This window comes from Grus americana, chromosome 3 (genome assembly GCF_028858705.1).
Source record: "Grus americana isolate bGruAme1 chromosome 3, bGruAme1.mat, whole genome shotgun sequence".
In the NCBI taxonomy this organism is placed as follows: Eukaryota; Metazoa; Chordata; class Aves; order Gruiformes; family Gruidae; genus Grus; species Grus americana.
Window position 1 is genome coordinate 102104204 of NC_072854.1, and position 13694 is coordinate 102117897.

Genomic DNA, 13694 nt, shown 5'->3' on the forward strand with positions numbered 1-13694 from the left:
TTTGATGTAATTGCATTTCAAACCAGAGAACGTGAAGCAAATTCATTACTCCACAGTACTCCGTGGTTGGGGTTGGAAGAACTGGAGTTTTGTTCAGATTTACTAACATGGATTTTAGAAATAGGAAAGTTGGAACTCTGTGATGTGGTCCATCATTCCTACCCTGAGGGTATGAGTGTTTCATCAATGGCAGTCCACCTATGCACTTTTAAATCAACAGAAAACCCAGCTGTTGTGAGTAGGAGTCATACAAGGCCTTAGTTAGTGCCCAGTCAACATACAGAACAAATCAAAAAAGCCAATGTTGGAAGAGGGCTATCAGGTCACATCATCTTACCTTGCACTGCCAAACCAGCTAGTCGAATTCCCTGCTCCAATGAAGAAAGCAATCGGCCATCAAGAACATCCTTTTTCACTTGTAGGTAATACTGATATCTACAAACAAAAAAGAGCACAAATTAGAACATCTATATGTTTGTACATTTTCTACAGAACAAAAGACTGCTGAAAGCAAGAAAAACTCACCACAAACAGGTCAGGCTGTTAAACAGCAGTCTGTGCCTGTCTTCAGAAGTTCCACATTACCAAAACAAATCAATATGATCCTTACATGTGTAATGCTTCCAGGCGGATGAAAAGGAAAATTAAGTTCTAATTTGCGTTCCCTAGACCACCGTGAAGAGGGACATCTGCTGGGATTACCTCCTCCATAAATTTTGTAGAGGTTAGTAAAGACCATGCAACCATCAATACAAAAAGAGGCTGTTCCATATTTCTTCTCCTGTTTTTGCTCCAGCGTCACCATTTTGATAGAAGAAACATAATTTTAGCAATATACTTTGGCCTACTGACACAACTTTAACTATGGCCCATTCTCCCATCTGTAAGAATGACTTAGACACACAAATCAAGCAAACCCAGCTTATAATACGATGCACTTGTTGATCCACAGTAACTAATAACAAGATAAACTATGTTAGTTTTAACCACAGTGACAGAACTTACACATTTCACCTTACATTTGCAATAGAGTAGATGAAGACCAACAAGAAGCTTTCCACAAAAAAGCTTTAACAAGTTAGTGTCCCCATCCATGCATCCCTCCCATCCACTGAACTGGATGAGACCCATAGCAGAGCTGGCCAAAGCAGCAGGGATATGTACCAGTCCCTCCAGCGTATCAGGTTAAAGCCCAGTGGAGACAGCTTCGTTAATGGGTCACAACTTTTTATTCTGCAGGCACTGATGCATATTCCCTTGAGCTACCTGCATGGCATGGGCAGTAAAACCAGACAGGGGCAAAACAGGCAGCTGAAGAAATTATAGCCACAATTGCAAAGACACCATACGGCCACTGATGTGCCAATAATCAAATACAGTTGAGTTACAGCGATATAACGATCTCACATCCATCAGCTTAAACCTTTTGGTGCAGACATATGTAACCTGTCCCAACTGAGATGAAACACAATTCCTTTTCAGCCAACATGCAACAACTTATCGGGTGTGAGCCCAACGGTAGAAGTACCGTACCAGCGTAGCCACAGCCCACGTGTGCACTCAGCCTCATGCACCCAACCCCCAGACTTGCTGATAGTAACTGATGCACCTGGGTGGCCCAAGTTAGAAAACCCCCAAAACCAAAGGGGTTTCTCAGGCTGTGACCAGACATGCTGTTCTGGCTGCAGCTGAACCAGGTTAGGAGGTCACTGCTCTGTTCAGCTGCATGACAGCTTACCCCCTCTAACACAAAGGGTATACCCTCAAAATGGCATGGATTTAAAAAATAATTGCTTGACATAAACCGGGCTAGAAAGAAATAGTACACAAGCATGCTAGCCAGTCTCAGCAACTGCAGCCTCTGCAAGGCAGACAGCAAAGAGCTGTCAGAAAGACTGGGGGCAGTAAACTCCTAACTGGACTTGGCTGCAACCAGCACACCACAACTGACCTTACCTTTGAGCTCTTGGGACTAGCAAAGAGACTGTTCCGGTCTTGTTTTAACAATTTCTGATGTGTGTGTGTGCACGCATAAGACACCTTCCCAGTACCAATACAATTAACCTTTCCTTCTTGGTAAGGAGAACCACTGTAACCCATTGTCCTGGTTTCAGCTGAGAGGGTTAATTTTCTTCACAGAATGACACCCACGTTACAGGGACTGCACTGCTTTAACTATACTAATTAAATATTACCATTTAATTCTGTGTGGACACATTAGAAAATACCTTGGTGCTTCAAAACCAGCATAACCCAAGACATGTTTTGAGGGCTATTAATCAAATGCAGCATTTTACATTTTTCTTCAGTTAACTCTTCCGTCAGCAATGTGAGATACAGTAACTTGCCACTAGACAGCACCAATGCTCTGACCAGACCGGTACTCTCAAGGCAGCAGGGTGTTCAGAGGCTACAAGCACTACAGGGCAGAGAAATCCTCTCAGGGAAGGCCCCCGCACATATTCTTCATGTCTGAGAAGTTCCTTTCGGAGTTCAATTTTTATGTGCACTTAAAAGGTAATTGTTGGGTTACTGGTCTTAGGCTTCCTCTTCCCCTCTCTCCCCTACAAAAGGTAGAACAACATTTTCAAACAGGAAAAATATAATCTCATTTAAAATGCTTAATTTGGCTTTCACACAGCCTAATGAAGATTAAAACTTCACGGGATTTTGAAATTTTATTGAGAGGCGCACTGTAAAAAGCATACGGCTTCTCAGCTGGAGCCCTGTGCTTCAGCCCCAGGTTTCACACTTGCTCGGTCCAAGAGACAAATCAGCTTGTTTCCACTTCTTTGCAATGACTAAATCCCAATTCTGAAAATATGCACGCTTTCATACAAGCTTGACATAAGCTGCTTTATCAAGTACGCAGGTGAGCAAGTGGTCTTCGAGACTTGTTAGCAGGCTAATTATGTCAATGCTACATATACACACGAGTTACATATTCTAGTCTAACAGAACTTCATCTGCCATGAAGTTAGAGCTGCTGTTAAAACAAACATGAAGTTAAGAGACTATGTGAAAGTCAAAACAACGTAAAAACTTATAGTGACATCCTAGCTCTATAGAAGTCAAGAATGTCACCAGCTTTAGTGGAGTCATGATTTCAATCACAGTGCCCACAAAACTATAGATAACCATAGAAAGGATGATTTAGGTAAGCATCAACAAAAATACCATGTCAATACAGTTACTGTAGTATCAAATATTAGGATCAAGACTTTCAAAAGAAACAATGATGTGGGATTTTAGTTGCAATCTTAGTTACTGATACTTTAGAAAAATTGTTTTAAGACAGCAGTCAGCACCCACTTTGCAATAAAGATGCCCACTTACAGGTGTTTCACCCTGATTGTCAGGAACAGATCACATTTAAAAATCTTAATAGGAATATTCCACAATATTATGGTACAGCATTGCATTTACTAACACTGTAGCAGAATAAAAGTTTAGGATTTATTATATATTGTAGATTGACACGCAGTAAGAGTTTAAAAGATGTATATAATTAGCTCTCTGACATTAACTAATGTATCCATCAGGAAAAACCTCATGGAGAAAGTTGTCACCTTTTACAGGCAATGGCACTGAAAAGCAATCAATCACCTGCTACGGCTCTGACACCTTTTTCAACAGAAGTGCCAAGATAACCCAAAGAAGGTTGAGGCAGAAACCTACGGTCTGTACCAGCTTCATCTTTACCCCTGGACTGGCAGTGCCAAGGGTCAGCCACCTAAGGCGTCCCCTGACATCTCCTTTCATTGTGGCCACATGAGGCACAAACTGGGACATGTCCTTTCACAAGGCAGGAACTGGAGTGGCTAATCCCACTGTCAAGGAAGAGGAGGAGTGTACCCTGGAGGAAGCTCTGCTAGAATGCTCTATTAGCTCTACCAGCCACAGATTCATGGCTCAGCCGTGCTACAAAACTGTGGTCAGGCTCTCTGCCCAGACAACGGAGAAGAGAAATTGGCCCATATTCTGTCAAGGATTTGAGGCTCCTCCATCTGAAATTATGTTAAATGCTGTTATTATGTCACTATGCTAGCTGAGACTGCTCTTTGTTCGCTTGGATTGCAGAAGTAGATCTATAATTTGAGGGAAATCAAACATTTTAAAAATTATTCAGCTATAGATACATTGAGGAAAGCTGTTCCAGAACAGCAGATAAAAACATGCATTTCATAAACCTCCTATTAGGTGGTTTAGTTGGGACAGCATATGGAAACTGAACAAAAGAGAAGTTTGCAATCTGCACCCCCAAATAATAAAAGGCAAAAAATTCAAAATTAAGACTTGCAAAGCTTTAATTGCAGAGCCATTATGGCATACTAGGGGAGTGCGGGGCAGAAGAGACACCACCATAGCCAAGTGGGCTGAGAGCGGAAATCTCTCACCTTCGTTGCTCATTTTGGGTTAAACATTTTTAGCAGAGCTATTCTGTATTCTATGTAATAAAGGCTACTACAGTTTGCCAGCCTGTAGCTAATTCCAAGGGGAATGGGAGTGGACAACAAGTCTGAACAAAGCCATAATTATAAGGATATCATTTCCCACAACTCTATTTAGCCAACACAGAAAACATTAAAAGTATATTTGCATCTATTGCATCAAAAAAGCACACTTTTATAAAGTAAATAAGCTGCAACTGGACAACTATGAGACAATATCTGAACTCCAGAATCAACATCTGCATTTTAGCAATCCATACTAGATCAGTGAAAAAAACCCCTCAAATAGTATTAGTAAACAGGAGATAAGGATACTGTTTTAAAATTTAATTGCAACACCCAGATTCAGACTCAGCTATACTGTGTAAACGTGAAGAAACTCCGTTCACCCATACAATTCTGCACAGACCTCCCAAGATCAGGATTCGTGTTTGTTCTCCTGTCACTTCAAAAAAAGAACGTGGGTGTTTGTATAGTGTCACTGAATTCATTGTACCCTTCCAACACCACTGTTTATCCAATATATAACCTCTGTTGCTGTTTTATATATGCAGAAAATAATTTTACTGATTTCTTCAACTACCAATGTTTCAGATGTCATAAGCCATGCAGAACCTGGGCTGATCAACATTGGAAGTGAGATCTTTCAAGAGAAATTAAAGGATGTTTTACAAAACTAAGAACATGGAGTAGCTTTGCAGAGTAATTGCCCTGGTGCACTGTATCTTCACAATTTTCCTACCAGTGACTTCCACAAAGAACTGCAAGGCAAATACTTCATTAATAATTATTCAATATTATCAGACCTGGTAGCCTTAGTAATCAAGCAGCATCCAACTCTGCTAGGAAACTTACAAGAACAGACCAAAAAATGCTTATTGCCCCAGGGATTTACAGTCTAAATATATATTTCATACATATACATAGATCTATACGTTTATACAAAAAGGTGACGGGATCGAGATAATAAGGATTAATAGTGTTTGAATGCTGTGCTGTGATCAGTCTGGATTTTTGTTATTTTTCCCTGGTTTTACTTTCCTTCTCTGTGCATCAGGAACAGGAAGGGTTTGGAATATACACATTATCTCTAGTGCAGCAGGAAACACTTTTAATATTTTTTTTTTAATCAATATATTTTTCTGGAAATTTCAAGCCAGTATGAATAAATACATTACAGTCTCAATACCAATAAACATTTACCTTGAGCGTATCTCAAAATACACAAAGCACTACAAAACATGTATTAGTTACCCAAGAGGTACAATTCCTTTAAAATCATTTCTAATGATGCAATTAGTGGCATGACTAACTTTTTTATAACTCATTAGGTACCTTTTTGGCGTCAAGCCTATCTATTGGATAACTGCATAGCTATGTAGTTTAACTTCTCTGGAGGAAATGAGAACTGCTTTACCATTTCATATCCCCAAAATAAGAGGTATTTGAGACTCAGAGGAGAAACAGATTGGCCCACAAGTGGTTTAGCTCAAGACCTTCAGCTCTTTTCCAACTCCAAAACCAAACAAAAAAATGGAATTAGAGTACAATATGATCTTCTAAAATTAGGAACACAATAAAAGTCTCACTGCATCACAACAACAGTCCGACTCAGCTCATTTGGGTTTATCTTAGTATGGTAATACGCTTCTGAGCAAAGACGCTGCAATGTACATTTATGCAATAATCTGCCCACAGGGGAAGTAGTTTCTTTAGAACAGAGGCCTTTTATCATTTAGTAAAATTATTTTAAGCATTGGCTTTGATATTGATGTGTCTGTTGTTCATCTCACACCTTAAAATCTGCCATGATCTTTGCTTTGATACTATTTAGCAACAGTTACCTACCTATATGCTACATTTTAAAGAGAAACCCATTTTTTACTTTAAACACAGAGTCTTTCATATTTTCTCAGCCTTTGAGTTAGATGAGCCAATGACTCAGCTATTCAATGAGCAAAGGAATCTGATAATGACCAAAACATTATTTTTATTTATTACATATTTGAGACAATCATAATAATACTTAACTCTTACTGGTTGCTTTTCTGAGAAAAACATGCTTTAAATAGTATTAATGAGTATTAGCCTAATTTTATAAATAGAGTGTCTGAGGCACACGCCTGGTGAAGTTACTTGTATAAACTTGGGCAGGAAACCAAGGTAGGTTTGGAGATGTAGGTTTTGTTCCCAAGTCTCTATCCAGAGCACTACTTACTGGATGCTGCTTATTTCACGTGGGTCACTCAGTATACTGCAACAAAACTGACTGCAAACTTGGACTGGATTTTATATGGCGTGAAAGAAAGGCAGGCAGGCAGACAAGACTGGTCTTTTCAGATACAGCATTCAGTATATTGGCAAAGATGGTGTTATGATTTCTGGGTTTGAGCATGCTGAAACACATTTTAGAAGCAAGGATTCAATCAGCACATCTTAATCTAAAGGCACTTTAAAAAAAAAAAAGAGGTACATACATTGATGATGTCATTGTCAGTAACGCAGTGCTAAACCTTTGTCTTTGCCATTGTAAAAAAATTAGATGGTGTTGATAAACAGAACATCTCCAGCTCGCTCCTCTGGAATTTCATCAACTTCTCTCCCAGTGAAAGTCTGATGTTTCGCAGTACTAGACAATAGCCATTTATCTGGGATTTGTGGTAGAATATAAAAAGCAATGGCTATGCTTCCACTACTAAAGGGTAATACTTTTGGAAGGGTATTATTGAGAACAAGTCTACCACACCCTGTCACAGACCTTCAGAAAGATCAGCAGGCTTGCCAGGAAGAAAAAAAGGGAAGGAGACGAAAGAGCCTTTGTCACACAGGCAGGAGGAAATTCCTTCAGAAACTCAAACTGACAATGAAATAGTAAAAACACAGGCATAACAGTTTCTAGCGTAGGAACTCCTTGACCATAACAACCTTATAAGGTAGGTCAAGGTTAGCTTCAGGTAACTGAGAAATGAGGTTGTTCAAAAGCAGCATCCAACTGTCTACATCCTGGTTTCCTCCAGCAACTGGATGGAAAACATGACGGAAACTAAAAATAAAATAAATTAAATACATGGAAAGATCTGTGTCATTCCTTTTCCCCTTCCTAATGAGACACAACAATGCTGGGTTAGCATCATTTTCACATGCAGGACTGAAAAAAGAGGACAGATCAAAAACACAGTTCCTATCACCTACTTCCACATCGCTCGCTCGCTCTCTTTAAAAGCAACAGTTTATAGCTAAAGGGGAGAAAAGGGGATTTGGCTAAACCAGGCTCATTTCACATTGACGGTCACTTTCCATTTGTTTTGATGTGCAACTTGTGAACATAAGGACAACTAACACGCTGCCTCAATGGCTGGCTTGCTCCATGAGCTGCAATGAGGCACACAATGAAAGGTAAGCTACCACATCTGACCAGTGAAGCTCCCTCCAAAGGTCAATGTCTTCCAAAGGTTAAGGTCCACCTACACAGTCAACTCCTGGCTAAGGATAGTAGAACAGGAAAACCTTTGTGCACCTACAAATAGTCTGATCAGAATTTTGCACTGCTTAGTTGTTGTTTACCACCTCTATTTCATCAGCTTACTACTGAAGAGTTGTTCATTTGCATGCATTCCCAAAAAGATAGAGTCTATTACAATTTCAGAGCTCTACCTCCACCAACTCTTTACACAGGTGGCAGATTTCAAATGTAAATACAAAGTATGAGGATTTTAGGAGCAATAAGCTTTTTTTCTGGTGTGAATCAGTCAATGAAGTCAAATTTCTGCAGCAAAATTGAGCATTCAAAAAAGAAAATAAAATATGTATTGCAAACAGACACGGGACTGCGTAGGAGGGTAACACATGCTTTATAACCTCTCGTATATAAGCAGCTGCTCTCAGTATACCCTAGTATCAGTGTCATGGCTCTTTGGTGTCCAGTGTTAACTGGATGGCTAGTGAAACCCTTAGCAGTTAGACCAAGATAACAGCATCACACTCAGCACTCTTGTTGGCAGCAAAAGACTGAGCTTGGATTGTAAAGCAGCGCTCTGCAAGTGTTTTTCTTTACCTGCCGTTGCTGATGGGCCACAAGCACGGACATGCACCCAGGCCTTGTTGTGGCTCGCAGACATGACACAAGCCTTCCAAAACACGCACTCCTCCTGCAAGAGGCTTAGCCAGCAAATGCAGCTTTACAGTATCCACCAATTTCTCTATATTTAAAAAGGAACCCCCCAACCGCAACAGGTCCATCCTCTGTACTTGTACTTTTTGTTAAGAGTGTATTATACTTTTTGGATACTCCAAGTTCAAATAAACCCACAAACTCAAAGTTAAACCTTAAATAAAAAGGCCAGTAATGGCATGCTTTAGCAAGAAAGGAAGGCATGCCACAACCTGATCCTGATTTTCTGCCCTTGAACTCTTGAATTAATTATAACAAATTACAGGGAGCCCCAGTACAATTTATAAGCACAATAAACTCCCTTACAACCACCTATAATTTTATCAGAGTTAATCCAAATGCCTAAAGAATTATACAGCACAAAACTCCAACATGCCTTTTAGAGTAAAAAACAGCAAAAAAAATTTAAAATGGGGAAGCCATATTCTCTTGCCTTCCAAGCCCCATCTCTCAGCAAGGCTATGTTTGGTCTCTGCAAGCTGGAGTCCAGCAAAAGCAGGCCCTGGTGACACCACCATAGCTTTCATCCTCATACAGGCTGGAACGGGATTGCAAAACTAAAGCAAAACAATCAAAATTATACAACGCAAAGAGATCTGTATTTTAGCGTTTTCAGCTGCAAAACAACATTCAATGCAAGCATAAATATTACATGGAAACAGCAGAATAAAACATTTGGGAATTAAGTTTCTTAGCCACATGGCCACGCATCCATCTGGTTTGGGTTTTAAGCGCATGCTGGAAGTATTGCTGTTCAACATGGCAGTCCTACTGACTTCAGACTACTCCCGTAGTTAAGCTTAAATACACGCTCAACTACATGCTCAAGTCTCCTGAGCTGAACAAAATGCTTGCATTTGGCTACAGAGATCCAAAGGTTACAATACAGGAGGACTATTTTTTCTTAATGGCTTCACTTTCTTTTTTGATAATTTAAAAAAAAAAAAAAAAACTAAAACCAACACCAGGTAGAACTGAGTCAGGTAGGTGAATTGCAGCAATGCCACATACTGCTTTTCATACATAGATCTCAAACGCTGTAGAGGAAGATCAGTACTCTCATTCTTCCACCCTATCACCCCACCCCCACCCCCCAAAAAAAAAAACCAACACTGCAGAGTACCACTCTGTATCCCTTTGCAGAGCAGTTCTACTAGCCATCACCCCCCCTCCTTTGCTGCATGACACAAAACATGAGCTCCAACTATGAATGGAAGCTCTAACCACACACAGGCTCCACCTATATATAGGTGCTCAATAAGATGACATGGCATGCAGCCTATGTGTCATTTCCCACTTAATTAGTCACATCCTCAAAACATCAGGCCCCACACACACAGAGCAAATCCTTAGATGGCATAAAAGTAACGGCAGCTGTGAAGATCCATCCTCATAGAGATGTAAAAATGAAAAGATGAGCCATAGTTATGTATGCTGAAGACTACTAAACCTCATGGGGAAGAGGAGCACAAAAAAACCCTGTTGGTCTTTCCTGATTTGGAAAAATTTCAGCAAAAATGAGATTAGACCCCCAAAAGTTAATAATAGCTTAGATTTAATTCCTTTACTCATATGTGTTGACTCAGTTCAAAATATGCTGTTCCCTGCCCTGAAAAGAAAATGCAGCTCACCTTCAAGCTGTCTCCACTGTGGGAAAAGGTGGTTTAAGTTACATATGGAAGCAATATGAGTCAACAGTTTGAAAACTCTTCTGGTAGCCAGCCAGGTTAATGGCCAAGCAGGTTAGAATATCATGGTAAAAAAATGTGGTGAGTTAACTAGAACATATGTATACTCTAGCTCATACTCTGCAACACTGAAAATAAATAGATAACTCTCTTTAAAAATTGAGCTAAATACAGGCATAACTCTAAATTATTGTTTGGACACAAAACAAACATGAAGAGTTCTGATTGTTCCGTGCTCCCCTCCACCCCATTATGCCAGTTGGAGTAATAAAACATATTGTATACGTCCCATAAACCCTGTCTCATTTTTCTATATGTACTTTAAATATGCTCCTCCAGCTAGGCTCTAAACTCCAGAATGACATAAGTCCACCAGCCTTTTCTGGTTAAATGTACCGCTGTGCACTGATGCAAAATCGAACAGAGGGAACACATATACCAGTGAACAACCGGTATGCATATGTAAGCATCCAGAAGCACATCACAAAATGATTGGTTTGTGGGTGCAGAGCAGCATGCAAGTGTATTCAGGGGTTACTTTATTCAAAGAGCAAGTGAACACGTTCAACCTTACAGAATGTGTGCTTAACCTGAACTTTAAAAAAACCCCAAAAAACCCAAACAGCTCTAGTAGCCTGCAGTGAAATCTTGCTTGTGAAATTAAGGTACCCATTAAAAAAAACCCTATCAGTAAAACCTTTAGGTAAGGTAGTATCCCAGCCTCACATAATCAATGTCTGAGAAAGCCCATTCACTAATGTCTTTTACAGTAATCTGCCCTGGTAATAAGAAAACACTGCTTGAAATGTGACACAATGAAGTTGCCACCTATCAATAGTTCATATTCCCGGGAAAAGATTGTTGAAGGACCTACGTTAGTGCTCACTGCCAGCCAAAAACAGGAAAATTCAGGTTGTTTCCACCTGCCAAAGCGCTTGGTGACCTAGTGTTTTCACAGGAATCGTTGAAAACAGTCACCCCACGCACCAGTAAATCAAGCAATAAAACCATGGCCCAGGAAGTTCTAACGTCCCAGTGGATGCAACCCTGCAAAAATGAACACAGCTCTGATAACAACAGGATGTTGCAGAGAAATATGTGAATCAGTGCCCTGTTGGGTTGGTAAAGTAGATTGATTTCATAAAATGAATAATTATTCTTTGTAAAAGCTTCAAAAACAGCTGAAGATATCAAGTGCAAAACCAGCTGCCAAAGATAAAACAGTGAACCAGTAAACATCTCACTGCACAGGAATCTGCCATCTTCCGACACTGAGATTTCTGCCAAATTCTTGTTGAGATTTTCAGCTGCATAAGGGCCTCCACACAAATGCTTCTTTTAAACACATTCACAGACTTCAGGATTGTACTGACATCCAATTGCAGCTCCTTTAGCTTTATACCCTGCCAGCAAGGCAAAAAAATATTAAAGGTATTCAGCTCCCTGAAAAAGGGTATGTTCAGAACTAGTTTTTGTGGTTTGTGTCTCAGCTACAAGAGAAGGGAAAAAGTTTGCTTCAGCCTGCAGTACAACCATCAAAATTCAATAAATTTAATCAAAGACTGGCAGTGCTACTGTAACCAAGATTTCCACTGCCTACTGAATTCTCAAAATTTAAAAAGCAGTTAGAAACCCCAATCAAAAAGCACAGGTCTGTTTGCTCACAGGTTGCTGTTACTAGCTTGACCCTCTTTCTGACTCTGTAGCCAAATTTCAGACATCTATCTGGGACTTCTAAATAGAAAACCAGTGAGCCATGGTTCCCTTTTCAAAACACACAGTACAAAAAGACAATGAATCACCTGCAGAAAGTAATGCACAACAGAGGAATCCTGAATCACGCTGTGGAAATGCCCACTTCTCACTGATTACACAGGAAGTCTAGAGCAACCTTCATTCTTGAGGCTTCATCAGGAGAAATTACATGACTGAGGTAGGATTGGTCTGTGTCATGAAGACTAAGTAGTATATTCCGTAGCAGTTTGCACTTCCCTAAGTAGAAACTGCTAGTCACTGCTACTGCATCACATGGGAAGATAAACAGGAGAATCCTAGTCCCAATCTAGGTAACATATTCATTTGTCAAAACCAGCGCCTTAAACTACACTGGGAGATAAGTCAGAAGCAGCATACCAACCTATGAGGTACACCATAATATTCACTGTGTACACAGTGCTCCTTAATGAATGGGCAACCTCATTCTGCAATGATATACATTGCTACTGCACCTTAAGGGGGAAAAAAGGCAGTCAAGCACTTTGCAATAGCCTAAATGACAAAGGCAGTGAGCGGCACGGTTCACAGATTAGAAGAGGAATGATCCTTTTCATCTTCATTTGAGGAGATGCATAAAGGCTGATGGGCACTTGTGTGACTCAAGCAGCTGGGGATGACAAGTGTTTTCTATTTTTCCACTTTTCTTATCCTTTCTCCTGCTCTCTTAAATTTTTTGGTTTACATCTATTTTTTTTTCTAGGGAAAGCAAAATTACTCCATGACAGTAACTATCTCTATAGCTATTATACTAAAATTTCACAGAAGAGAACAGACATTATGTATTCAGTAATTTTCAGAATAACTCCCAAACTCCTCACTGCTAGCCACAAGTGAGAAATTACAAATAGGTATTTGCTGAAATAACTCGCTCCTTTCTTCTGCCTAAAAATTTGACAAATAGATTAATAAACATGCACAATGCCTTCTCCCAAAAAAGCTTGGCTTAATGACACCCTAATGTAACAGGTCAGAACCCAGCTGTGAGAAGTTGGGCAGGGCCTTTGTAGGACAATCGCAAGTGAAGTGGATGATAAGCTTTCATAAGTAATCAAGCATTATTTGACCTTTACTTTGAAACTGCCTCATTTTATGCAAATGTTCCTTCTACTTTATGGGCAACAAGAGTTTATTTTCTTTTCCTCTTTCTTCTCCTCAATTAAGGAAGCAAAAGGAAACAGTTCTAGTACCAGCATGTCACTTGTTTGATACTAGAACTCCATGGGCTTGTTTCTTTTCATAAAAGTGTATTAAAATATGGGTTATCTTTAGGCTAGCAAATTACTTCTTGCATCTCCTCCATGCTGCTACAAACCAAGTCCTCTGCTCTGTGCAACCAACCAGTTCAGAGGGATCCCTGTATATACAACATTTATACTGATGTAATGCAACAACACAGCCACGAAACTGAACTGCATCCACTGTCACACTTATCAAGTGCTTCCAGACCCTAAATATTCTTACCTGTGGCCAGTCCCAATGGGACACCTGACTAACACCACCTAGCAGCTCAGAATCAAGCCCTTCGATGCAGTTTGAGACCACTAGAAACACTGAAAAGACAATGTAGCAGATGCCCTGAAATGCTGCTGGTTTTTCAGCACATAGTAG

At 40.0% G+C, this 13694-nt stretch overlaps 1 protein-coding gene across 4 annotated transcripts in view; it reads right to left on the reverse strand.

The window, feature by feature from the left end:
- PTPN14 (protein tyrosine phosphatase non-receptor type 14) overlaps positions 1-13694 on the reverse strand; it is a 120584-nt gene that overhangs the window by 43593 nt on the left and 63297 nt on the right. For all 4 annotated transcript variants that reach the window (XM_054819873.1, XM_054819874.1, XM_054819875.1 and 1 more), the window contains exon 4: positions 338-435. In XM_054819873.1, the coding sequence (XP_054675848.1) occupies positions 338-435 (98 nt within the window). The remainder of the gene's footprint in view (positions 1-337; positions 436-13694) is intronic.